Raw genomic sequence first — 25,039 nt, 5'->3', positions numbered from 1 at the left:
TGTGGTTCCTTTAAATGTGATGGCTAGAACTCCCTTTGGAGTTCAATAGTGCTTGCCACAACTTTGCTTATGGCTCCACCCCCAATGTCTCCTGGCTCCACCCCCAAATTCCCCAGATATTTCTTGAATTGGACTTGGTAACCCTACCAGGAATCCATCAGAATCCATCAATAAGTCTCTTCTTGGAGAGGTTACAAGTCACATTGAACATTCTGTGACAAGAGTATTCAAAGTTTTCTGACGGTACCCTCTGATCCTAAATCCTAATACAGAATAGATGCTGTGAGGGAGATGGCAAGTAGGCCTGCTTTTGGCATTTAAAAGTTGCTTGTGCCAGAGGAAGGGAACGTCCTAACTAACTGACAGGCAGAAGGGCCAAAGCTGGTAAATTTACTCTTCTTGATTTGGCCATGAGACGTTGTTTACCCCCACCCACTTCACCTCCTCTTACAGGTAGGCCTGTTTTCAGCATTTAAAAGCCTCTGGCACAAGCCTCTTGGTGGGAGACAAACAACAAAACCACAAAGGTTTGTTGCCTGGAGCTCTTTGCCTGGGCCCAAGCACTATATGCAAAGAATGGAAGAAGTCCATCCCACCCCCCTCTGCCAATGGAGAGAGGCAGAGCTACATCAGTTACTTACCTGGAAGCCAGGATCTGTGTCTGACATAGAACAACACCTATTGGACATTTGTAACCTCAGCATAGCATGACTATGCCTTACTCTGTTGTATGGATTCTCTGTGGTCACTAGAATGTTGATTTTGGGATGTTGGGGAAGTTTATTAGTAGCAGCTGGGAGAAATCTTTACCTGGAACAGGATGTTTGATGAATGCACTATTTCAGTGCAAATGGAAGCTAGTAGTATGAGGGTGGGGCTTTTATGAAAGATAGCCTGTGTTTAGCAAGATTGCTTCCTAGTTGACTTAATGCTCATAGCATCCCAAGAGTTGATGATGCCATGGTTCCTCCCCCCCCCCCCTCCACTAATATTGTGCAATGCCTGATCAGTGAGGCACAAAAATATGTTGTGATGAACCCAACATATGAAAAAGCTCACACATTGAATTTAATTTTTTGCACTGAGCAATTTAGGCAAGGTCAGGTTTTGGGGCTAGATATTTGACCTGAAGCATGGTCTGACCACTGCCTACTTAAAGCCAAGGTGAATGTAGCACTAACACTTTGCATGAGAGGGGCCTTGGTTGAAATGGTTAATCCACAGAGGCTGAAGAATCCTACTGGACTCCAGAATGCTTGGGGAGGATTTTAGGATCCCAAACACTCCTTGAAGTTATTGACAAGGCTGCCCCCCCCCTCTTTGTCTACTCCTGCCCCAGAGGCATAAATCAGCACTCTGGTTTACCACAGAACTGGGTGACCTGAAGAGCAGAGATGTCAAGAATGACTGGCAGCAAACATGTACCATTGGAAGACCTATAAAGCAGCACTGATAATGGCAAAGAAATTTTACTACTCTGCTACCATAGCATCTGGGGAAGGTAATGGCAAACCACCGCATAAAAAGTCTGCCATGAAAACGTTGTGAAAGCAACGTCACCCTAGAGTCAGAAATGACTGGTGCTTGCACAGGGGGCCTTTCCTTTCCTACCATAGCATAAGCTAATTCATAACCATTCCCATTGTTCAAGGTAGCTCAGCAACTGCTGAACCCAAAATCTGAGCCTTTACTGTCATAGGAAGAGACAATTAGCTGAGATACTTTTGCCAAGTTTTTTGCTGATAAAATATTGAGAATGTGCCTTGATCTGGGAGCCAGTTGTAACACAGGCATGCCAGAAAAAAAAGGACTAATACACCACCTGGTCTATTTATGGATCTTTTTGATCCAGTTTCTGTGATGGATGTTGACAATATATTGGGATCAGAGAAAGCCAGCACTTGTACTCTGCATCCTTGCCCATCCTGGCTGCTAAAAATCATGTAAGGACCATATCAACAAAACCTTAGTATCTTGTTGCGACCTGCCCTGAGCCTACTTGCAGGGAGGATGTGATATAAATCCAAGAATAAATAAATAAAATAGTATCTATTATAAGTCAGTCACTAGCTCAGGGCACTTTCCTTCAGCCACTCAAAGAGGCAGTTATCTGTTCACTACTTTAAAAAACATCCCTAAGGAATATGACCGTCTCTAACCTGAGAAACCTGAGACCAAATCCAGGTCTTCTTGGATAACTCATCTGCTCTAGGTCCTTTTCAGCCTGGCTTCAGGATGGGCTCTGGGACAGAGATGACTCTGCTAGCTTTAGTTGATAACCTCCATCTAAGTACAGAGTACAGATAAAGGCCATGCCTCTTGGTTGTTTTTGTTTGATTTATCTGCAGCCTTCAGTACAATAGATCATACCATTGTATAGGCTAGAGCAGGGGTGGCTAACGGTAGCTCTGCAGATGGTTTTTTTTGCCTACAACTCCCATCAGCCCCAGCCAGCATGGCTGATGGGAGTTGTAGGCAAAAAACATCTGCAGAGCTACTGTTGGCCACCCCTGCTCTAGCCTATACAATGGTATGATCTATTGTACTAAAGGCTGCAGATAAATTAGCACTTGGAGACACTTGGAGGCAAAAGGTATAGAGTCACTTGGAGGCAGGAGGTATCAGGGGTACACACTGAACTGGTTCAAATCATTCCTCATGGATCAGACTGAAAGGGTCGCCATTCAAAACCAGTTACCTTCAAGTATGGGACCTAACCAGTGGCACTTCACAGAGCACTATTCTATGCCCCTTGCTTTTCAATCTGTATGAAAAGTTCTTAGGGCAAATAATTCATAGCTTTGTAGTTGTAGGAATAATTAATAGCTTTGTAGTTTCTGACTGACTAACAAGAAAGTGGGTTCAGAAACAATGTATTTTTCAACATATTTCTCAGTAAAGGCAAAAGGGGGACAAAGCAGGATATGACTGTCTCCCTTATTTGTCAATCAACCATGAATTCCCAAACAGGCTAGACTGGGACTGTTTCTCACTGAACAATTAAGCAAGAGATCGCCTGCATATTTTGGCTCACACCTCTGGAACCACCAGGACAAGAAAACCATTTTCTCTGCAGTGAAAGCCAATCAGAGGACCCAAATTATTAAGACTGAAAAAAGTAAATTAATTATTTTTCAGGGGTTCTTATTTATTTTGATGCCAGCAATTGCTTTGTTTTTATGATGTAGATAAATTAATGTACTACTCTTCAAGATTCAAACTTTATCTCTGTGTCTGTGGGTTACTTTCATTTGCAACAAAAATAAAGATAAGGAATTCTGCAGTGATGATACTTACCAGTCACTAGTTTATTATTACTGATACTTCGTGACCCTCATCCTCAGTAGTAAAGCAACAGAATTGGATTCATGGCAATAAACACCAACATTCAATCCTAATAAGCCACTCTAAGATTATTAGAAGTTAAGAGAGATTTGCCTATATAATAAAACAAACTTCCATAATAATAAAAAAATTCTCTATATATATTGGTTCAAGATTACTTACCATCTTACTAACAACCTGAATTTTCAGAAGTAGAATATGACAGATTTATTTGATACCTTCTAAAGCCTTACATACAAAAAAACTGTAGTGTCAACAACAACAACAAAATCATGTCATACCATTACAAGAAAAATGAGAGCAACATCTACTTTAGGAACTCTAACCAGTTAATTCACCTCTGATTGTTTTTAGCATGAATGTTTCAGGAATAATCACCCAGAAAAAGAGAGCAATATAACAAACAAGTTATTGCTGTGCAGTACTCAAAAACAATGTTCAATTGCAGCAGATATATATTTGCACACATCTAATGTTATATTGAAATCCAGATTCTCTAACAGAGTCATTAAATGATAGTTAGAAGAGCAAACAAACTACTTGTTCAAATGAGGATCCAGAAATTTTTTTCTCAGATCCAAGTAAATTATAAAGAAAAGAGATGTTCAATAGTTTCTACCAAAGACTAGTCACAGATATGAAATCAAGATTCCCTTTTTTGGCCTATGAATTGTCCATGTGAGACAGCAAGTGAATTTATTCTTGCAAGAAAAAAAAATCTCCAACATAGAAATACTATAGAAATAATATGGTAACTGGTATTGATTAAAGTATAAATATCCAAAGTACATGGGTGAAAATAAATGTAGCTCATCATCTGAATTACAAATTTAGATGGACAATCCAATCCAATGGACTGTTTATGCAAGGGCTAATACAGGCATATGCTATATTTCAAGTGGCATTCAAAGCAGAGTTCCACTCTTCAGACTTAGAAGGATGCAGTACTTAAGACTACACTTTAGAGGCCAAAGCATTTCAAGGGGAAAGACTCACCTTCAGGGGAACTGAACCATTTTCTTGAAAGGCACTGCTTAGCCAGCATTGGTTTTCTATCAGCAAGAATTTGTGTGTGTGTGTGTATACAGAAAGGACTTCCTTGCATTGTGACTATATAACACTCTCACTTAGGCTTGCCAGTCCACAGGTCCCAGCGGGGGGTTCTCCTGCTTTCCCAGGCTCCTTCCCTCTCCCAGTCAGCTGGCCGGCGAGGAGAAGCCCTGTCTCCACAGCCACCATGTGCCTTTCCACCTCCAGAGGCTTCAGACTCCTCTTGGAAAGGCTTCCTCTTGGGATGGTGTGTCTGTGTCTTTAAGGGGAGGGGAGCAGAAGAACAACATGGCTGCTCCCAGTGGCTGTGAAAGCAGCCCAGACCCTCCATTGGTTGCACAATCTTTTCAGAGGTCATTTGCATAGAAAAGGTAAACTTGAACCCTTGGTTGCTCTGTGTTACTTTGAAGAAGTTGGAAGTTCAGCAACTCATGAGTAGAGATGCCAATCCCTCGCCTCAGAGTCATCAAAAACGGTGGTGGGGGGGGGAGGAAAATGTTTGCAGGGCACTTCACTATTCCCTATGGAGATCGATTCCCATGGAGAATTGGAGAATTGACTCTGCAGCTTAGAGGGAACACTAATCCTAACCAGAGGTACAACCTTCAAATCCCACTGACTTTAGGATTGTGGCGCTTATGTATTAGAGCAGTTCTTGGACATTTTTCAGATAGCTAACAAGTTAGTTGTTTTTCAGGCGAGTTAATACAACGTGTAGGTTTAGACATCAAGCACAGCACCGCTTGTGTGCTGAATCCCAACCTGCTAATAATTGCATTGCTATTAGCGGCCAAAGGACTAATCAAACAACTCCCTCCCAAGGTTTCATTCATGTATGATATAAAGTATTTTATTCATGTAGGTATGCAAAACATATGTATTAGCATTTGCATATTGTTTGGAGACTTGATGAAAACATGCTGGTGTATTCATTTTATGGGCTACACTACCTCAGCAGCTAGGGGAATTGCTCAGTTTGAAATGTCAGAATATGCACTTGAAAAGAATAAACATCAGAATGAGACCCCAGTTCTGTATCTGATATTTTATGCCCACTTAGGTACAATTTGTGTATCTTTGACTCTCTTGTGTGGAGGTCAAAATATACCTAAGTTTCATAAGGTGGTGAAAGTATAGTAAATAAGCTGCTATTTTAAAAAATTCAGCCCACACTTTAATTTCTTTGCACCATTTGGGTGCTCTCCCAGCAGGATGAGATGAACACAGTTATTTTTAAAATCTAAATTTGAAAACTCAAATCACAATTACATGTATCATCTCATGTCAGCGAGACTCCTAATTTTTTTTCTTTTGTGGGAGGAAGCAGCTGGCTCACAGAGCTCATTTCATCAAGGTAAGTTGGAACAAAGCAGGTTTCAATTGGATAACAGAACAAATCTGTTCATGGAAGTTGTGGAATTTCCTTCATAGGGCAATTTTAAAGAGAAAATGGTTGGAAATTCTTTAGAGAATCTTGCTATTTCTGGAATTTGTCTTGATCGGGAATGGCCAAAGTTGCTTAACATAAGAGCCACATAGAGTAAACATCATATGTTTGAGGGCCACAGTTCATGAACAAATATTATACACATCTTTATTAAAATTCGTAATACTCCTTTTGCACAGAGATATAAAATACATATGTGTGCACTTTACATGACTTTGCTAGAAGGAGACCTTTTAAAAAACAAAAGCTGGGAATAACAGTCCCCATAAAACCAGCATAGGAAAAGGTTAGGGAATTTTTGAGGCACACTATTTGCATCATTATGCATCTCTTTGCCTTGACACCAAGGTTAGTAAATACAGCTCCTACAAGAACTATGAAACCAAGGGGGAACCATGCACCACCCTCTTTAATTCCATCCCTCCTTCCAGTGGCTCCCTTGACTCTTGGGCTCTCTTTCCCCAGGTGACTTCTGTAGTGGAGAAGAGTTTTCAAGCCTGCCTTCCCCACCCCCCTCCTTCCCCACTCCACACATGGCAGAAATAGTCGTCTACCTGTGGGTCAGTGCTCAGAGGTTGACTGAGGTCCCGATGCTAAGCACCCTTACTTGCAAGTAAGCCTGCATTAAGTTCCTTCTTGACCCGCAGGAGCCACACAAAATGTGTGAAGGAGCTGCATGTGGCTCCCGAGCCACAGTTTGGCCACCCCTGGTCTTGATCGTCTATTGGCTTCGGAGTTCAGTTCCAAGGTACTGGTTACCTTCATGGCCTACGTTTTATGTATTTATGGCAGCATCCCTCATCATGCTTGTTGTGGCAGCCTCGAGTCATTTCAAAGATCAATGCCTATAGATCACATAGATAGCATCATCTTGTAGGCAGCTCTAGTCAGCTACTTCTTGTTCCAGAGTATTTTCTGTAACACTCCCTACTCTTCTTGTGGAATGGCATTCCTGGACTTATCAGGTTTTTAAAAGCTTTGCAAGGCCAAAAACTTCAAATGGGCTTTCTTATGAAGAAAGAACATCAGTGGATTGGCTTGTAGGTTCTCCATGTTCTTTGTTTACTACTGTAGAATAAGGCTACGGTTTATTTTTTAAAATATCAACATTGTAAATAATCTTACATCCTACGTTGGGAGGAAGGCTGGTCAGAAAATTTCCAGAAATAAATGAACATTTATCAAAACTCTGTTGAGATAGCTCAGAGCCCTGGATTAGTGTTTTCTTGAAGAACTCACAGGGCATTTGCATTATATTGGAAAACAGTGGTAATGTCTAGGGTTTAAAAAATAATCTATCCCAACTACAAAACCAGTTGATTTCCTTTGGTTTGTTTTATGCCCCAAGTTTTTCTTTATAGAACAAAAGTAGACTAAGAGGTGAGTGGCTGTATATTGGGGACGTGTAGGTAGTACTGACCCTAGGGCACATGGCACCCCAGGCAGGCTTCCTGCCCGCCCCCCCTCCGCACCCGCCCTCCCTCCCCAGTGCCACAACACGGCACCGCACTCCATCGCCCCCCCTCCCTACTCATTCGATCAGAGGAGCGCACGACAAAGTTTGGCACTACCCGCTTCAACGCGCTCACCGTCTGATGGTTCTTTGAAGAGAGCACTGGAGGAGGCTTCTCCCCCTTCTTTCCAGAACCAAAAGTGAGGGGGGAGTGAAGCTTCCTTCAGCACACTCTTCAAAGAACAATCAGATGCTGGCCATGTCGAAGCAGGGAGGACCAAGCCTTGTTGCAACACACTCCTCTGATCATGCCGTGGGGGGGGGGGGCAGAGTGCGGTGCTGCACTGCAGAAGGAAAGGGAGGGGGCGGGTGGCGGTGGTGGCAGCAACGGCAGCAGGGGGAGGCAAAATTAGGCATTTGTCTTTGGTGCCAGGAGGCCAATTTGGTGCCCCCCTCCCAGAGCCCTAGGCAAATGTCTAGTTTGTCTAGTGGGCAGGCTGGCCCTGTGTGTAGTGGTGACAATTAATTAAATGGTGACAATATCTTAAAAGAGCCAGTTTACTGTAGTGGTTAAGCATGCGGACTCTATCTTGGAGAACAGGGTTTGGTTCCCCACTCTTCCATGTACACCTGCTGATGTGACCTTGGGTCAGTCACAAGTTCTAGCAGAGCTGTTCTGCTCAAGAGCAGTTTCTGTCAGAACTCTCTCAGCGACACAGGGTGTCTGTTGTGGGGAGGGGAAGGGAAAGGAGATTGTAAACCATTCTGAGACTCCTTTGGGTAGTGAAGTAAAAGGAAAGGTCCCCTGTGCAAGCACCAGTCGTTTCCAACTCTGGGGTGACGCTGCTTTCACAATGTTTTCACAGCAGACTTTTTACAGGGTAGTTTGCCATTGCCTTCCCCAGCCTTTTACACTTTCCCCCCAGCAAGCTGGGTACTCATTTTACCAATCTCCTCTTCTTCTAAAATAAAAAAAAGCTGCAGAGGCAATTTTCTATGTAATCTGCCAAAAGAACAGCAACTGGAGAAGAATTTCACCACAGGTCAACCTCCTTTAAAGTTAAAGCTTTAGTCCATTTATGATATGAGAGAGATGTATACTTGTATTTTCCTTTTATGTGTCTGATCTAAGGATCACAATAACAATAATCAATTTGTGACAATTTGATATAAGAGAGAGCTCCCCAACATGAAGGAATAGAGGGAATGCTTGAAGGATGAAGGAATAGAGGGAATGCTTATTAAATTTGCAGATGATACTAAATTGGGAGGGGTTGCAAACACAGAAGAAGACAGAAACAGGATACAGGATGACCTTGACAGGCTAGAAAACTTGGCTAAAATCAATAAAATGATTTTAGGGATAAATGTAAAGTTCTGCATTTAGGTAGGAAAAATCCAATGCATGGTTATAGGATGGGGGAGACTTGCCTTAGCGCAGTATGTGCAAAAAGGATCTAGGGGTCTTAGCGGATCATACGCTGAACATGAGTCAACAGTGTGAAGCGGCAGCTAAAAAGGCAAATGCAATTTTGGGCTGTATCAACAGAATCATAGTGTCCAGATCACGAGATGTGATGGTATCACTTTACTCTGCTCTGGTAAGACCTCACCTGGAGTATTGTGTTCAGTTTTGGGCACCACATTTTAAGAAGGATATAGACAAGCTGGAACGGGTCCAGAGGAGGGCGACAAAGATGGTGAGGGGTTTGGAGACCAAGTCCTATGAGGAAAGGTTGAAGGAGCTGATGATGTTTAGCCTGGAGAGGAGGTGGCTGAGAGGTGATATGATCACCATCTTCAAGTATTTGAAGGGCTGTCATGGTGTGGAATTGTTTTCTGTGGCCCCGGAAGGTAGGACCAGAACTAACGGGTTGAAATTACGTAAATCAAAAGAGTTTCCGGCTCAACATTAGGGAGAACTTGTTGACCATTAGAGCAGTTCCTCAGTGGAACAGGCTTCCTCGGGAGGTAGTGGGCTCCCCTTCCTTGGAGGTTTTTAAACAGAGGCTAGATGTCCATCTGACAGCAATGAAGATCCTTTGAATTTTGGGGGAGGTGTTTGTGAGTTTCCTGCATTGTGCAGGTGGTTGGACTAGATGGCCTTAGAGGTCCCTTCCAACTCTATAATTCTATGATTCTAAAATAAGAGAATGTAACATGACTCTGAACATCAGGTGTTTTTGACCATCATGAAATTGTAATCCCACTCCTCCCACTGCACTGACTCACTCAGACTAGAATGCAGCACATGAGGAACATCCAAGTGAGAAAAGCACACCATACCAAAGATGCCTCTAGGGCAACGAAGTTACTAGACTCCACCCAGAAGGCCAAACCCAAAGAATCACATTCTATTTACCAAGGACTATGACATTAGTGGTACAACACATCTCTAATTTTGATGGCAGCAGGACTTTCCATCCCATATTGCATAGATCTAATGACAGCATCTGGAAGAAGGGAAATCCAACACTTTTAGGCAGATCTATGGGAAAAATTAGGCTTTTCCCCGTTACACTACTGTTACTCTTGAAGAAGTTATCTAGATTACATTTTATCACATAATCTCTTCCCAAACTAGCTTTCTTTTGCAATTTAAAAAGAGAATGTAGTAGGTGCATCATTAACGAGTAAATACATGCAAGCAGTCTATATCATGCATAAATGAATAATGTGTTTGATCTCTGTGCCAAAGGAGCAAAAGAAGCAGGTTAGAAGCACCTGTTTACACACTTACAACCTGCAAGTTACCAATCTACAAAATCTGTCTAAAACTATTTGGCAGAAAGATGTTACTATGCGCAAGAACAGTATATCCCTGGGGTAATCATTTATCTGGAAATATTCATTCCCTTTCTGATATTTCCATCCTTATCCTAAAAAGACTCCTCAAAATGACATATCCAGCGATTAAAGTTTCTAATACAGCTACATTTGCAAAAGATAGGGAATTGTCTCCCCCCCCCCGCCCCCCGCTTTAATACACAGGCTATAATTCTTCACTAGTTAACACTGTAAAAATGTGTTGCTTATACAAAAGTTTGGATTATGGTACTGATACTATATTTTGGACAGCTCACAGATTAGCATAAATGCATCTTTAAAATGTATGCATTATTTTAGTTCAAAATGTATTATTTTAGTTCAAAACAAAATGCATGAAATGCTGTCTCTTTTAGTCACTTAACAACTGCAAGAAGATATGGATCAGAGGACACATCAAGCACTGGGAGTAATTTAACAATCACTGCACTTAAGTGCCTTCCTCCCTGAGACTGAGTCCATAACGTAATACAAACCAGATCCACATTTCAAAACAAGAACACTTTGTACTTGTACAGCCAAACTGAACTCATATTACTAGTATAACAACTCCAATCAGACATACGCCTCATTCAGCCCAACAGAATTTTCCTCATCTGTTTCCTGCTTGAATTTAAAACAACAACAACAACATATCCTATCCACTGTTTCAACTATACATTATTGAGACACATTTAAGAAGCAGGGTTGGCTCAGAACAGACCTTGGCTGCTTCCAGAGCTGGGGTGTATTTGTAATGCCATTTCTCCAGCAGTAACTGTCTCTAGAGCCCGGGAAAATCTACAGCTTCTCAAGGTACAAGAAAGGAACGAATGACTACTCCTTTGGAGAGACTGTTTTCCCTCTGGCTGTTTCCCTCTCAAACTTGTCAAGCTGCTCAGCTCTGAGAGGAGTGGCCATGTGAAGCTGGGCGTGCCAACCGACCCAAGTAACAGTTAAACAAATAGCAAGGATTTCCCTTTTACAAATCCACTTAGTCATCTTGCCTGCTAGTGCAGAGCACCTTTGCAAGCCGTTAACATTTGCCAGCTTGCATACAAACAATCCCCAAGAACAGATGAACACATAAGCAACTCCGGTCTTTAGCTACAAGATGCATAAGTCACAGTATTGGTGTTGCTAATAAAGAAGCTTGCCCAAGTCAAGCAAGGGGAATCCTGACTATTTGGTCAAGATAATTACCCTTCCGATCTAAGGCCACTGTCTACAGCAATAGCTGTAAGTCTGTGTCACAGCACTGCATATGCATATGTGTGAAATCTACACAAACATTCCAGCCCACATCTCATCACTAGTCCAATCACTGATCATGGCTCCATTTATGGCAGTGAAAGGTAGTATGAATGTGTGAAAAATTATGAGTGTTTTCGCTGCCCTATTGATGCTATGTCTAAATTCACAATTTTGGACACCACCATACAACAGGACTGGCAATTATGAACTCTCCAGAAAAACTGTGAATACAAACAGTGAATCTAGGATGTGGAAAGAAGAGAGAGTAAAAGCCCATCTGTAATGAGTTACATGGATCAATTATTACTGGTTAGGCTTAATACTAAAGCATACAGATATATGGCCCTTCCTATCTCTCCATAGCCTTGGATTCAGCCGGAGCTCACAGGAGCACAGCTCCTGAATCTTTCTGACAGTTCCACTTCCTCCTTCCCATTGAATAGTAGGTGCAGCTGCATAACAATCCCTGGATGAGCTCCACCACCTATTTTTCTTCAAAACGACCACTGGTTGTAATTAACTGCTTATTATAATTTCCTCTATTTTGTTCTGGTTCTATGGCCTTAGCAGGTCCTCAGGGTAACATTTTAGGTTTGGGTTAATAGAGGATTTTTCACATGAGGGTGTGGAACTAGAGCTCTAGGGATGCTAAGGAGTCAGGATTGGCTCATGCCCATTTTGGAGGGAAAACAGGAACCAATCGTTGTTGATAAAACCCTCCCCCTTCAAAGCTCTGGGTGCATTTCCTTGGAATTGGTTAGCAGGGTGGCTGCTGGTGGCGGGATTTGTGCCCTTATGCTGGGGAAGCATGAGAAAGTGTGAAATCATTCCCAACCAGAGCCCAACAAAGGAGCGCTTTGGCTGATCCTACCATTCCAGGGCACCCCTGATTTTGTGGCATATATGCATGAATAAATTCACTTTAGTGGATGCATTATTAACTTTAGTGGGTGCTACTAACAATATTTGGGCAAGGATGTGAACAACACCTTGCACACCAAGTGAAATAACACATAGGGTCTTCCCCAGCACCTGGAGACACACCTTAGGATAGAAAGAATGAAATGTTTGTTTTCATGGAAACATCTGATATTTCAGAGAAACAGCTAATATTTCTCTTCAGTTTCATTACTGTACCAGGATGATGCAGGAGTAAAAACATGTCAGCACAAGGATTAAGGCAGCCAAATGGGAAATGGCACGATTATTAGAGTCAGTGTCAGATTCCACAGGGGTCAGGTCTGAGTCCAGAGCCGTCTCACCCTCCAGGACTGCTTTTAGTTGAGAAGGATAGAGCTTCAGAATAGAGCAAGAGGAGGGGGTTTCTCTTCACCCCCATTTCCACACTCTGCTCTGCCAATTACTTATTTCCACCTGCCAGGCAATAGGTCTGGCACTTCCCCCCGGCTGCTCCTGGGCACATCTTTTAAATGCTTTCCCAAGGGAGGGCCAACCCTATGCTCACCAATCCTTCCTTCCCAACACATTCCAGGGAAGTGACAGGTCTCTGGGCAGGTTTCCAGACCCAATTCAAAGTGCATTATTATTTATCGTACAGCAGAGTTACATGCGGAAATCATATAATAATAAAATACGTAACCAAGTTGATACAATGAGTATGCAGATCAATTGGACAATCCCCTTAAATACTAATATCTAAATTTTCAATCCACTCCATCACAGCCGGGGAGAGTTCAAAGAGTTCCATCACATCTCTCTGGAAAGGATGATGCTCACATTCATGTGATTGATGGAAAATAGTTTCGTGGGCTGCACCACAATTGCAATTGGGTCCTGGTATTTTGCCCCCATTTAAACAAGAGGACTGCACACCTTCCAAGCCTGTTTGTGTGCTATTAGTCATCTTCCATATTTTACAGGGCAAGTCAAATCCTCCAGGCCTCTCGTTGTTGTTTATCAGGTTATGGCTATCAGTTAGAACTGATTGCATCCATTTTTTCCCCACATCAAAATTTTGTGATTGCAGGTTTTGTGCAGATCTTATTGCTGAGTGTCAGGATCTTAGTCTGAATAGGCCCCCATCAGCCATGCCTATGCAGATGGGCAACTCTGTTTTCAATGATCTTTCTATAAATATAAGATTCAAAGTGCAAACACCTTGGGGACAGGGGAGCTGAAGGTAATCTCCTCTCCTATTGTTCAGCCAAGGGGTTCGTGCTTCACAAATTTTCATATCAATTCTGTTTCAAGGCTTTGGGGACAACATGCTTTTTGTTATCTTTCATTTTGGAGAGTGTTGTTACTGGTTTGGGATTCTGTTTGGAGTACATATTCAGACTCTGACCATTATTTTTTGTCCACTCCCCACTCCCAGACAGCAAGGAGACAGAAAGAAAGCCCAGCCCTGGCAAGCAACTGTCTGGCAGTGCATTTGCCCTTCAAAATTGGGGCATTATAGGTGGTAGAGGGGGCAGGTCTACAGTCCATAGGAAATAATGGGCAGTAGACCTAGGCTTCTAGGCCAGGTCTGCCTTTGGCACTCCCATGGTATTTGGCAACATATTGTATCTTTAAAATTTAAAAGGCCATTATTTGCAGTGGCACTAGACCTGGCATGAGTTGGGAGGCCATGAGGCCAGATCTCATAGAAAACAATGGCTGTTTAAAGAGACTATGCACCGAAGAACAGCTGACAAGCCAGGGCTTTCGTCTTTTCACCCCCTCCTGAAATCCCAGGAGATAAATTATTGTTGCTCCTAGAACTTTATGACCACATCAGGTCATTTCTGATATCTCTGAGCTGCCTTAAAACAGCTAATTTGAGGTTTCATACCTCTAGTCCAGCCCACCAGTTAAGATCTGTCTTCCAGCTCCCACCCTCTGTGCTCCCCATCCCCAGAGGTGCAGGTAGCAATGAAGGCAGGACATTTTCAGTGGTGACACCTCTGCGTTGGAATGCCCTCCTCCTTGTGCCTTGCCTGAAAGAAATTCTATGGATAACATCTGCATGCCATCGTTTAGGCACCAAGCCAAAGTATATCTTTTTACCCAGGATATTCGCTAAGATTTTTCTAAGCATTTTATGTTATGTTTCTGTTTTGATGCCTCTTTTTCCGAAACCTCTATGCCACTTTAAGTCCCAGGCTTGTTTCATGTTTTATAATGATTTTACTTATAATCAGCCTTGAGGAAGAATCTGGAAGAGGCAGTATAGGAATTTTTCTAAACAAATATAAAATTCCAGTCATTTTGTCTGAAGCCAAAGAGGCAATCTGCAAAGCCATTATCTGGGATCCTAGAAATAATGAGGTAACTAAACAGTGCACACTGGGACATGGCATGCACTGGGCTATGCAAAACCACAATGAAGGCCACTGAACTTAAGAGAAGTAGCAGCACTTGGCCAACTTGGTTTAGGCCCAACCGTAATTCTTAAAAGCTTTGTTCTGGCACCCAGTGCAGTCTTTACAATTACAGACTCAGGATGTTTCCTTTCCTTGCACCTTTTGCTCCCAGGAAACTGGTAATACCTGTCCAACCAGTAACCTAAAACAACCTCCTTTTTATGGCAACTAACAGTAAAACTGCCTCCCATCTGCTCAGCACTATCTAGAATTCATGTGGTCTGCTTACACAGAAATATTACAATTTGCCATATTTGCACATGGCAAATCTCCCAAGGACCTAGATTTATGCTGTGCTAATACATTTTAAAAATAAGTGAGTAAAATATGCTAAATTCACTCTGCAAAAATCCATACCAAACATCCATGTTGCATTTATTTCTTTCACAGTTGCATTTATTTCTTTCACAGTTTATTTCTTTCCACCTAGTTGAACTTTTACACAAGTATGTAATTTCCAACATTTTAAACTTAATTTTCTGCCCACACTATTCTCCTTCCTAAAGAACTTGGCCTAGATATTTCTTAGAAGTTTGCATTTCAACCTTCTACCTTTTATTTTGTATTTCCCAGCTGCTGCTTTCTTTTAATCACCAAAACCACTTCACACTCATTACTTAATCCTTATAAACTTGCTCCCCAAGTCATGCACATATGAACACGAGTGCACACCCTCTTCCCTGGGCAAGTAAGTGAAATCAGTTCACTTAATAGATTGGGAAATTAAGGTAGCAGAATTGCTGAGTACCTGAAATTACTCAACATTGCTGGAGGCGAAAACAAAATGGAAAAGAAAGGTGAACAGAAAGACTGAAGAGTCACAAATGTTTCATTCCAATGTGAGAAATTATATGGATAACATCTGTACAGAAATCTAAGCCACATGAGCAGGAAACTCTTTCCTCTTATTCCAGATGTGCAGGGAGCAACATGCTCTTCTCTCTGTTACCACTCCCAGTACTTTGGGTCAAACCCCAACACTGAAAACAAGTCCTCAGTCAAAGTCACACAAACCCTGAGCCAATGTCCCAAATGGCAGAACAGGAGAGTAAAGTAAAACAGAATGAGAATGAAATCAACACTACCACCAAACCATTATAATCAGGAGTATTATATGGTGCTACCCAGTGTTCTATCTAAACTGAGTTACTGTGAGCTAGCTCAGTTTTTTAGCCTCTGGCTCACACATTTTTGTTTCAGTTCAGGAAAAAAGGTGGCCAGAGCAAACTAATTTATGCAGTAGCTCACAGTTTTAATGCCAGTAGCTCACGAAGTAGAATTTTTGCTCACAAGATTCCACAGCTTATAGGGAGTATCCTATTGTATGTTTCATCACTGCTAGATCATATGCTTGGTGCTCTCTAATGCAAGCAGGCTGACATACTGGAAGTTGAATTTCTCTTAACATTACTGCATATCAAGGCAAGGGTAGAATAATGTCTGACTACAGATGGTCCTCCAGTCTAGATTCTGTGAAGTTATTGGCTGAAGGAAGTGTAGACAGTAATGCCCCCATAGCCAGGGACCAAACCCCAGGAAGGTACCATGGTGTATCCATGTGATCAATGATAAGCAGAGCTTTTTTGGTAGAAAAAGCCCAGCAGTAACTCATTTGCATATTAGGCCACACCCCTTATTATCACCTTTGTTTCACACAGGGCTTTTTGTAGAAAAAGTCCAGCAGGGATTCATTTGTATTTTAGGCCACACCTCTGGAACTGCGTTTCTGTGCTTTCCTGCTTAAAAAAAAGCTGTGATGATAAGTTACCACTCAAGAAAAGCAGAGGTTGCCCATTTTACTGATTAGCTCAGTTCCAATCAGCAGTTTCCAAGGTTAAGAGTCACCTGCAGCTTAGCTGGTTTCTATTAGGGGTGTGCATTCGGTTTGGCCGAATCGAAAAAACCTCCAAATCACCCCTGATTTGGAAGTATATGGCGCCGTATACTTCCGAATCCAATTGGAAGCCATTATATGGGAGCTGTATACAGCTTCCCGTATACTTCCGAATCAATATTTGGAAGTATACGGAACTCCATGGAAAAGGCGGGAAAGGAGCTTCTGCAGCCTCAGGGGAGCTGCTTGCTTCCTTTCTCACCTTTGGAAGCCTTTTCCCGCCTCTCCTATAGCTTCCCTGGGATCAGGGAGGGAGGGGGAGGGGGAGAGGAGCCCCAGCAGCCAATCCAAAGTATGCATTTGCAGGGCTGTTGTATAGCTGATGGCTGGGCTAATCCCCCAGCCATCAGCAACATTGTTGTTCTTTTGTTTACTTGGGTATCCAAGTAAACACTGTTCTCTGCCCAATCACAGAGGAGTGGTATTTTTTGAAACTGCTCTGTGTAGGGCCAGAGAACCTTTTTAAGGAGTCTGCCTGGCTGGACTTCATTCTATTGCTGCTGTGTTGGTGTGTTGGTGTGAGAGAGAGATTGCTGCGCTAGCCCTTGGTCTCAGCTGCTGCTGTTCTCTCTCAGCCTTGTCTGACCTGCCTGGAGAAGAGAAGACATCTAAGTTAATAATAATAATAATAATAATAATATTTTATTTATATCCCGCCCTCCCCGCTGTAGCAGGCTCAGGGCGGCTCAGGTAAGACAGTCTTGGGGTTCTAGTTTTTATTTTAGTTAGGATAAAAGTAAAAGGACTTTTTTAAGACTCAGAGTCCCTTTACTTATCCAGATCTGGGTGGGTGAGTACTTAGTAGCTTATTTGGGGTTAGGGTTAGGAGGTTCTGATGGGGGTGGGGGCCTGGGGTGGGGGGGTTGCCAATTTGCCCATATCTTACTTTAGTGAGAGGACTTTTAAAAGTGCAGTGTCCTTTTACTTTTCATTATTTGGGTGCCTTGGATTTCTTGGGGTTAGGGTGAAGGTTTTTTTGGAGGGAGGGGTTGGTAAAGTTCCTGTATTGTTAAAAGTCAAGTTTTTTTACTGTTTTAAAAGGATTCTGTGTTTGATTTGTTGCTGCTGTGTTGTGCTGCTGTTGTTCCTTTTCTTTTCTGGTTCTGGTTCTTGGGGGGGGGCTGTATGGTCTAATTTTCATTGTTTAAAAGGCCACTTTTTTAACAGTTGAGTTTCTTGGCCTTCTCCTGTTGTCCCTTTTCTTGGTTCTGGTTCTGTTTTTTTTTGGGGGGGGGAGCTGGCACCTGGGTGAGAGACCCAGAACCAGCAGGCTTGTTGTGCTTGGCCAGCTCTCCCCATGTTGTCTGGGGCAGGGCTGGAGAGCTGGCATCTGTAGATTGTGTGTTCTGTGGCAGGGAAGCTGGCACCTGGGTGAGAGACCCAGAACCAGCAGGCTTGTTGTGCTTGGCCAGCTCTCCCCATGTTGTCTGGGGCAGGGCTGGAGAGCTGGCATCTGTAGATTGTGTGTTCTGTGGCAGGGAAGCTGGCATCTGGGTGAGAGAGTCAGAACCAGCAGGCTTGTTGTGCTTGGCCAGCTCTCCCCATGTTGTCTGGGGCAGGGCTGGAGAGCTGGCATCTGTAGATTGTGTGTTCTGTGGCAGGGAAGCTGGCACCTGGGTGAGAGACCCAGAACCAGCAGGCTTGTTGTGCTTGGCCAGCTCTCCCCATGTTGTCTGGGGCAGGGCTGGAGAGCTGGCATCTGTAGATTGTGTGTTCTGTGGCAGGGAAGCTGGCACCTGGGTGAGAGACCCAGAACCAGCAGGCTTGTTGTGCTTGGCCAGCTCTCCCCATGTTGTCTGGGGCAGGGCTGGAGAGCTGGCATCTGTAGATTGTGTGTTCTGTGGCAGGGAAGCTGGCACCTGGGTGAGAGACCCAGAACCAGCAGGCTTGTTGTGCTTGGCCAGCTCTCCCCGTGTTGTTTTGGGCAGGGCTGGAGAGCTGACATCTGTAGATTGTGTGTTCTGTGGCAGGGAAGCTGGCACCTGGGTGAGAGACCCAGAACCAGCAGGCTTGTTGTGCTTGGCCAGCTCTCCCCATGTTGTCTGGGGCAGGGCTGGAGAGCTGGCATCTGTAGATTGTGTGTTCTGTGGCAGGGAAGCTGGCACCTGGGTGAGAGACCCAGAACCAGCAGGCTTGTTGTGCTTGGCCAGCTCTCCCCATGTTGTCTGGGGCAGGGCTGGAGAGCTGGCATCTGTAGATTGTGTGTTCTGTGGCAGGGAAGCTGGCACCTGGGTGAGAGACCCAGAACCAGCAGGCTTGTTGTGCTTGGCCAGCTCTCCCCATGTTGTCTGGGGCAGGGCTGGAGAGCTGGCATCTGTAGATTGTGTGTTCTGTGGCAGGGAAGCTGGCACCTGGGTGAGAGACCCAGAACCAGCAGGCTTGTTGTGCTTGGCCAGCTCTCCCCGTGTTGTTTTGGGCAGGGCTGGAGAGCTGACATCTGTAGATTGTGTGTTCTGTGGCAGGGAAGCTGGCATCTGGGTGAGAGAGTCAGAACCCGCATGCTTGTTGTGCTTGGCCAGCTCCGTGTTGTTTGGGGCAGGGCTAGAGAGCTGGAATCTGGGTTTGCTGCAGCCAGGTCTGCAGAGCAGACCTTGAGCAGATTGTGTTTTGTGTGGCAGTGACATTGGCAACTGGGTTTATATTGGTTCCAGGCCAGCAGGGTTCATAGAGTAGATAGATGGATGTATTGCATTTGGAGATTCTCTGGTGTGAAGTTAGGTTTGCCTTTGGGTGCCCCAGGAATTGGACCCCCTGGTCCAATTTTTTTTGGGCCTTTTGGGTTTTTGTCTGGGACAGTGCCTTGAAATTGCACAGCAGTTTGGGGGGCTCTCCTCAAAACCCCCTGCTCCCCAGAGCCACTTTTCCCATGACAATTACAGTGGGGGAAGTGGCTCTTATTGGTTTTTTCTCACCATTGGGAACAGTGTTCCTTTTGGGGTGCTCACATATCAGTGCAGTCTTTTTGGGCCAGGGAGGCTGCATGCGGGAGAGTCCCCTGAAGCTGCCCTGCAGTTTTGGGGCCTCTTCCTCAAACCACCCTCTGGCCAGAGCCACTTTCCCCACGGCAATTATAGTGGAAGAAGTGGCTAATTGGGCTTTCCCCAGCATTGGTGGCAATGGGCCTTTTGGGGAGCCCAAAGACAGGGACCCCCTGGCCCAATCTTTTTGGGACTTGGGGGTTTTGTAGGGGAGAGTCCCCTGCAGTTTTGGGGGCTCTCCCTCAAACCACGTGCCCCAAAGAAGCCTCTAATTATGCCCTATGTTGCCATTGATTTCAGTGGCCCATAGGGTATAATGGTGGGATAGGGGCACCCTCTTTTCTCCATTTTGCTCCCATTGTGCCCTCACCAAACCATAGGGCATCTCCTTCTGCCTCATTACAGGGTTACTGGTGGCATGCACAGGGCAGCGACATGTTCTACCCTTTCTCCCCCACGGTTGGGGTACCAATTGACACAACAGAGATGTCTCTGACATGAGACATCTCAGATGAGACATCAACATATCTGAGATGAGACGTGTTTCCCCAGGACTTAGATGAGACACCATGTCCTCAGGGACATGCTATCATTTTGTTGATTAGTTCCAACTAGAAACAGCACCACAGGGACCACTGTGATCAGGAGGACCACTGCAGTATAGGGAGAAGAAGAGCCCTGCCTTCCCCCTGCACCACTTTTCTAACCTTAAACTCCATGGGCCTGCTGGAAAATAATGCCTTCCACACTGTTTCAGGTTGGAAAAATGGTAAAGAGGAGGCACAAGCTTCTCCCTACATACCACCATGGTACAAGTCAGAATCAGGCACTAACAGACATACAAAAAAGTTCTCTGGAAGGAACTCACTCTTAAAATGGCAACAGAGCTCCAGGGTGAACATAGGGGTGCAGTCTCATCTAACTTGACCCTGAAATACAGCAGGTAGAGGGCTGTGTGGACCGACTGTGTTGCACGCGTTGACAAGACTTACAAAGAGCTAGAGTTGGTGAATGTTGTAATTTTACTGCAGTCTGAGCTCCCTGCTCACGACCTGAGTTCGATCCCCACGGAAGCTGGGTTCAAGTAGCCAGCTCGAGGTTGACTCAGCCTTCCATCCTTCTGAGGTTGATAAAATGAGTATCCAGTTTGCTGGGGAGGAAGTGTAGATGACTGGGGAAGGCAATGGCAAACCACCCCATAAAAAGTCTGCCCTGAAAACATTGTAAAAGCAAAGTCGCCCCAGAGTCGGAAACGACTGATGCTTGCACAGGGGACTACCATTTTTTTTTTTACTTTTTACCTAAAATGTTATTGTTCAGTATGTTTTCGATAGGTCTCAGACAGTTCATCTCTTTTTAAAGGGAGGCAAAGCCACAAGAATGTTGTCTTTTAAACCATTAGGTGCTGCTTAATTCTCTTGCTAATACTAAGAGGAGACAGTATCTTCATTCACGATAATTATGTAGCAAAATACAGCTAAGAATCTAGGCCCCTTCAGACATTCTAATCCTGGAGAAAGACTCCCAACAAGTATTTCCTCGGTAAGAGATGAGCTAACAAATTTCTTTGGTGATGTGAACAAGGCACGCATGCATAGGCTTTGTAAACCTGTATGGGGTGGTGGCAGGCCTCTTCCTTTCCACAAGGGTCTGCCCTAATCCCATGAAACATTGGGGGGGGGGGATGGAGGCAAGAGGAGATGCACAAGCAAACTGTTGATGCCCAATCCTCCCCCTACCCACCATTTCCTTCAAAACACAAGTTAGTCTCCGATGGTCAGGTTTTAGGGTTGCCAAGTCCAATTCAAGAAATATCTGGGGACTCTGGGGGTGGAGCCAGGAGACATTGGGGGTGGGGCCATGAGCATGGTTGGAACAAGTACAATTGAACTCCAAAGGGAGTTCTGACCATCGCATTGAAAGGGACTACACACCTTTTCAATGCCTTCCCTCCATTAGAAATAATGAAGGATAGGGGCACCTTCTTTGGGGGTTCATAGAATTGGCCCCCCTGGTCCAATCCTTTTGAAACTTGGAGGGTGTTTTGAGGAAAGGCATCAGATGCTATGCTGCAAATTTGGTGCCTCTAACTCAAAATACAACTCCCAGAGCCCCAGACACCCGCGGATCAATTTCCCGTTATTCCCTATGGGAATCATTCTCCAAAGGGAATAATAGAATGCCCAGTAGACATTTCCCTCCCCCCCCCAACTTTCTAAAGTGGGGGGAGGGCTCCAAAATGGGGAATCCCCTGCCACCACCTTAGAAATACAGTAGAGAGAATGAGAACCCAAAGAAAAACTGTGACAAAATAACGAATACCATCATTAGTTCATTTATAATTATTAATGTATGAAACTTCAAAGTACTTGATTATCAAGATCCAATCCAACCGTTAATATTTTAAAGTAAGTACATATACTTCATTTACAAAACGCATCTAAGCACAATTACATCAGAACAAATAGCTTAAAGTGCTTAGTGCTACAAAGTGCTTGTAAGTCAAAGTGCCTGTGCAGATTTTTCTTCCAAAAGGAATAAATCTGACGTCCCTCTGACGGAGCCTGGAGCCAGCAGGACACTTGTCGCACTGTTTCCACTGTCTTTATCAAAGAGGGATATTCAAAAAGTTGTATTTCACAATGGCTACATAAAGCAAACATATACATCTTCAATAATGTTACTTTTCTAAATACAAAATTCATAATTGTTAACAACTAACCACTTAAAGGCAAGGACTGAAGCTAATACAAGCACGCAGTATCATTCCCAAGTAGTATTACCTCAACGTACATCAAACCACAAGCAATATTTAAAGGTACATTTACCAAGAGGTTTTCGACACACTTGTATGCGATTTAACAATCCAGGAAAACAATGCAAACACTTACTACAAAAATTATTTACTGCAAAAATTATGAACATCATGTTATAAATAGCATGAAAAGTCTATGCAATTATTTATGCCTTTGGGGGCCAGTGACTGCAACCGGAAGATCCAAAAAGTTTCTTCCCGCTGCAGGCACTTCTTAGCAGAGTCATCTATACGGCCAAAATATTTTTAAAAAACAATAAATTTCATGTCATCAATGCTGTGATTCATCTCTAGGTAGTGATGAGTTAAAGGAGCTTCAAAATTTTTCATTCTCACCCAGGAACGGTGTTCCGCCACCCGTACTCTAATGGGGCAGGTGGTATTACCCACATAAATTCAATTACAGCTGCACAATATCGCATACACCACATATGCAGAGTTGCAATTACTGAAATTTGGTAACTTATATTGTATATCCCTGTCAGGGGGTGCAAAAATTTTCATCTGAATTGCCATCGGGCACATTGTACAGTTCCCGCATCGATAATGTCCCAAAGGACATCGTAGGCTTCCGTAGAACGAGATCATTCAAGGACATTCTTATTCATTTGGATTTAACAAGACCTTTGGCACCATCTGGTGGCTGTGGGGGCGGGGCTTCCCCCCACCGGCCAGCTGGCTGGGGGGCAGGGGAAAGCCTGTAAAACCGGGGAATCCCCCGCTGGGACCTGGGGAATGGGAAGCCTATCAGGTTTCCTCCAAGCCAGGCTGCAGTACCAGATATAATCCTTGTGGTGAATGGGAGGGGAGAAAGTTATGATGAGAAAAATTTGCAGGGGGGGGGGGAGGATTCAACACTGCACATTTTTGGTTTTTTACATTTTAAAGTACATACAAATTCCATTATTCTATACTTCATGCTCACAGACCAATGAGTCATAAGCCAACAAATTTATTATGATACAGAATAATACAGTCTAAACAAAGAAATCCGGTACAGAATGATACAATAATACAATCTAATGGTACAGAATAATATATTCCAACAATACATAAAACAACCACAGCCAAGAATACTGCGTATAAAGTATCAAATATTTCATTAAGAAAAGGAATCATTAAAAACCACAGTTAAAAAATTTGCCACATTCAAGAGTTACACTTGGGTCAGTATCTACCAAAAGCTTTGTAACTACTTTTTGTTTTGAGATGTATCCCCACTTCTGAATATATACTGTAATGCATTTATCACACAGATGCACAAACATAATAGAGGGGAACAGTCTACCTTTAAAGAAACAGTTCTGCTACTGTAATGTATAATTTGACCTCTGCAGCAGATAGTGAGGAGAGTACAGAAGCTTGAGGTTTGAACCTGTACCCCAAAATATGGATAACCCATGCACTGGGGCTATCAGCCTAGTGTCCCTATATTTGAGCTTATGGCCAGCATCTATAAATACCAAACTCAATCACTTCCTAAACAGCAAAATACCAGATCTGAAATAAATCACTTTTACAAAAGCTAATCACAGCAGAACTGTTTTTACATGTCAAGGGCTGCTTCATATATTACTGCCCTTGTGTGCAGGCCACCATATTTTGTTTTTAACACTATGTTTATCAGTCTCTTTATTGAGTGTTTCAGCTAACGATGGCTGAGAACAGATGGGCATTTTGGGGTGGCTGAGAGGCGTCCTGAATCGGACCAGCGCAAAAACAGCCATTTGGGAGCCTCCACACATTTACCTGCAAGCTGTCCGCCTCCAGTCTGTCAGGCAGCTCCACGGCTTCGCATGGGAAGGTGACCTGGAAGCCGAATTACTCTTTGTTCCCCCTCGGGGGAAGCGCTGATGCGCACGAGCGCTCTCATTGGGTTCTTTAAAAAATCAACCCAGAAACAGCTTCGGGCAGCTTGGAAGTTCCACACCGCCAAGCCGCCTCACTTGCGCCCCTTCCCTTCCAAACGGCAGGGAGGCGACTACCGGCTGGCTCAAACATTTGCGACCACTTTCAAAGTGGTTGCTTTTCAAGCCGGGTGGAGCGGCTAGAAGGACGGGGTGAGTGCGGGCTGGAGGCATCCGGCAGATGTTTCTGTGTGGAGGGATTATTTGGGCCGACTTCAGAGGCGTCTCTGAGTCAGCCCAAAGTGCTGGTCTGTAATCAGCCATTGTGTTCCAGCTTTGGAACAAAAATCATGACTCTGAGTTGTTCCATGAAGAAAACCTCAGTTCTAGGAAATTCTTTTACTTGAAAACATATAGCTGCCTTATACTGAATCAGACCCTGGGTCCATCAACGTCAGTATTGTCTTCTCAGACTGGCAGCGGCTCTCCAGGGTCTCAAGCTGAGGTTTTCCACACCTATTTGCCTGGACCCTTTTTTGGAGATGCCAGGGATTGAACCTGGGACCTTCTGCTTCCCAAGCAGATGCTCTACCACTGAGCCACCGTCCCTCCCCTGTGGTTTGTTTTCTAAACCAAGGTGAGGAACTGTGATACAGATTTTTATATGAAGAAATCAAAGCAGAGTGCTAGAACTGGATAGCAGAAAACAAGGTATGAGATAGGTGGAAAATATATGAAAATTAGCTTGTATAGACACACCTCCTCAAGTATGGCTGCCAGCTCCAG

At 43.8% G+C, this 25,039-nt stretch overlaps 1 protein-coding gene across 2 annotated transcripts in view; it reads right to left on the bottom strand.

Moving 5' to 3' along the window:
* ABLIM1 (actin binding LIM protein 1) overlaps positions 1–25,039 on the bottom strand; it is a 350,053-nt gene that overhangs the window by 273,031 nt on the left and 51,983 nt on the right. The window contains exon 1 of one of the 2 annotated variants that reach the window (XM_060241591.1): positions 10,825–10,989. The exons of the other annotated variant lie outside the window; for it this stretch is intronic. Coding sequence (XP_060097574.1) covers positions 10,825–10,864 — 40 coding nt within the window. The 5' untranslated portion in view covers positions 10,865–10,989. Of the gene's footprint in view, positions 1–10,824; positions 10,990–25,039 lie in introns of those variants that run through there. 2 annotated transcript variants of the gene reach the window in all.

The sequence above is a fragment of the Heteronotia binoei genome, chromosome 6 (assembly GCF_032191835.1).
Source record: "Heteronotia binoei isolate CCM8104 ecotype False Entrance Well chromosome 6, APGP_CSIRO_Hbin_v1, whole genome shotgun sequence".
NCBI lineage: Eukaryota > Metazoa > Chordata > Lepidosauria > Squamata > Gekkonidae > Heteronotia > Heteronotia binoei.
Note: the sequence above shows the minus strand (reverse complement) of the source record. Positions and strands in the feature narration are given on the sequence as shown.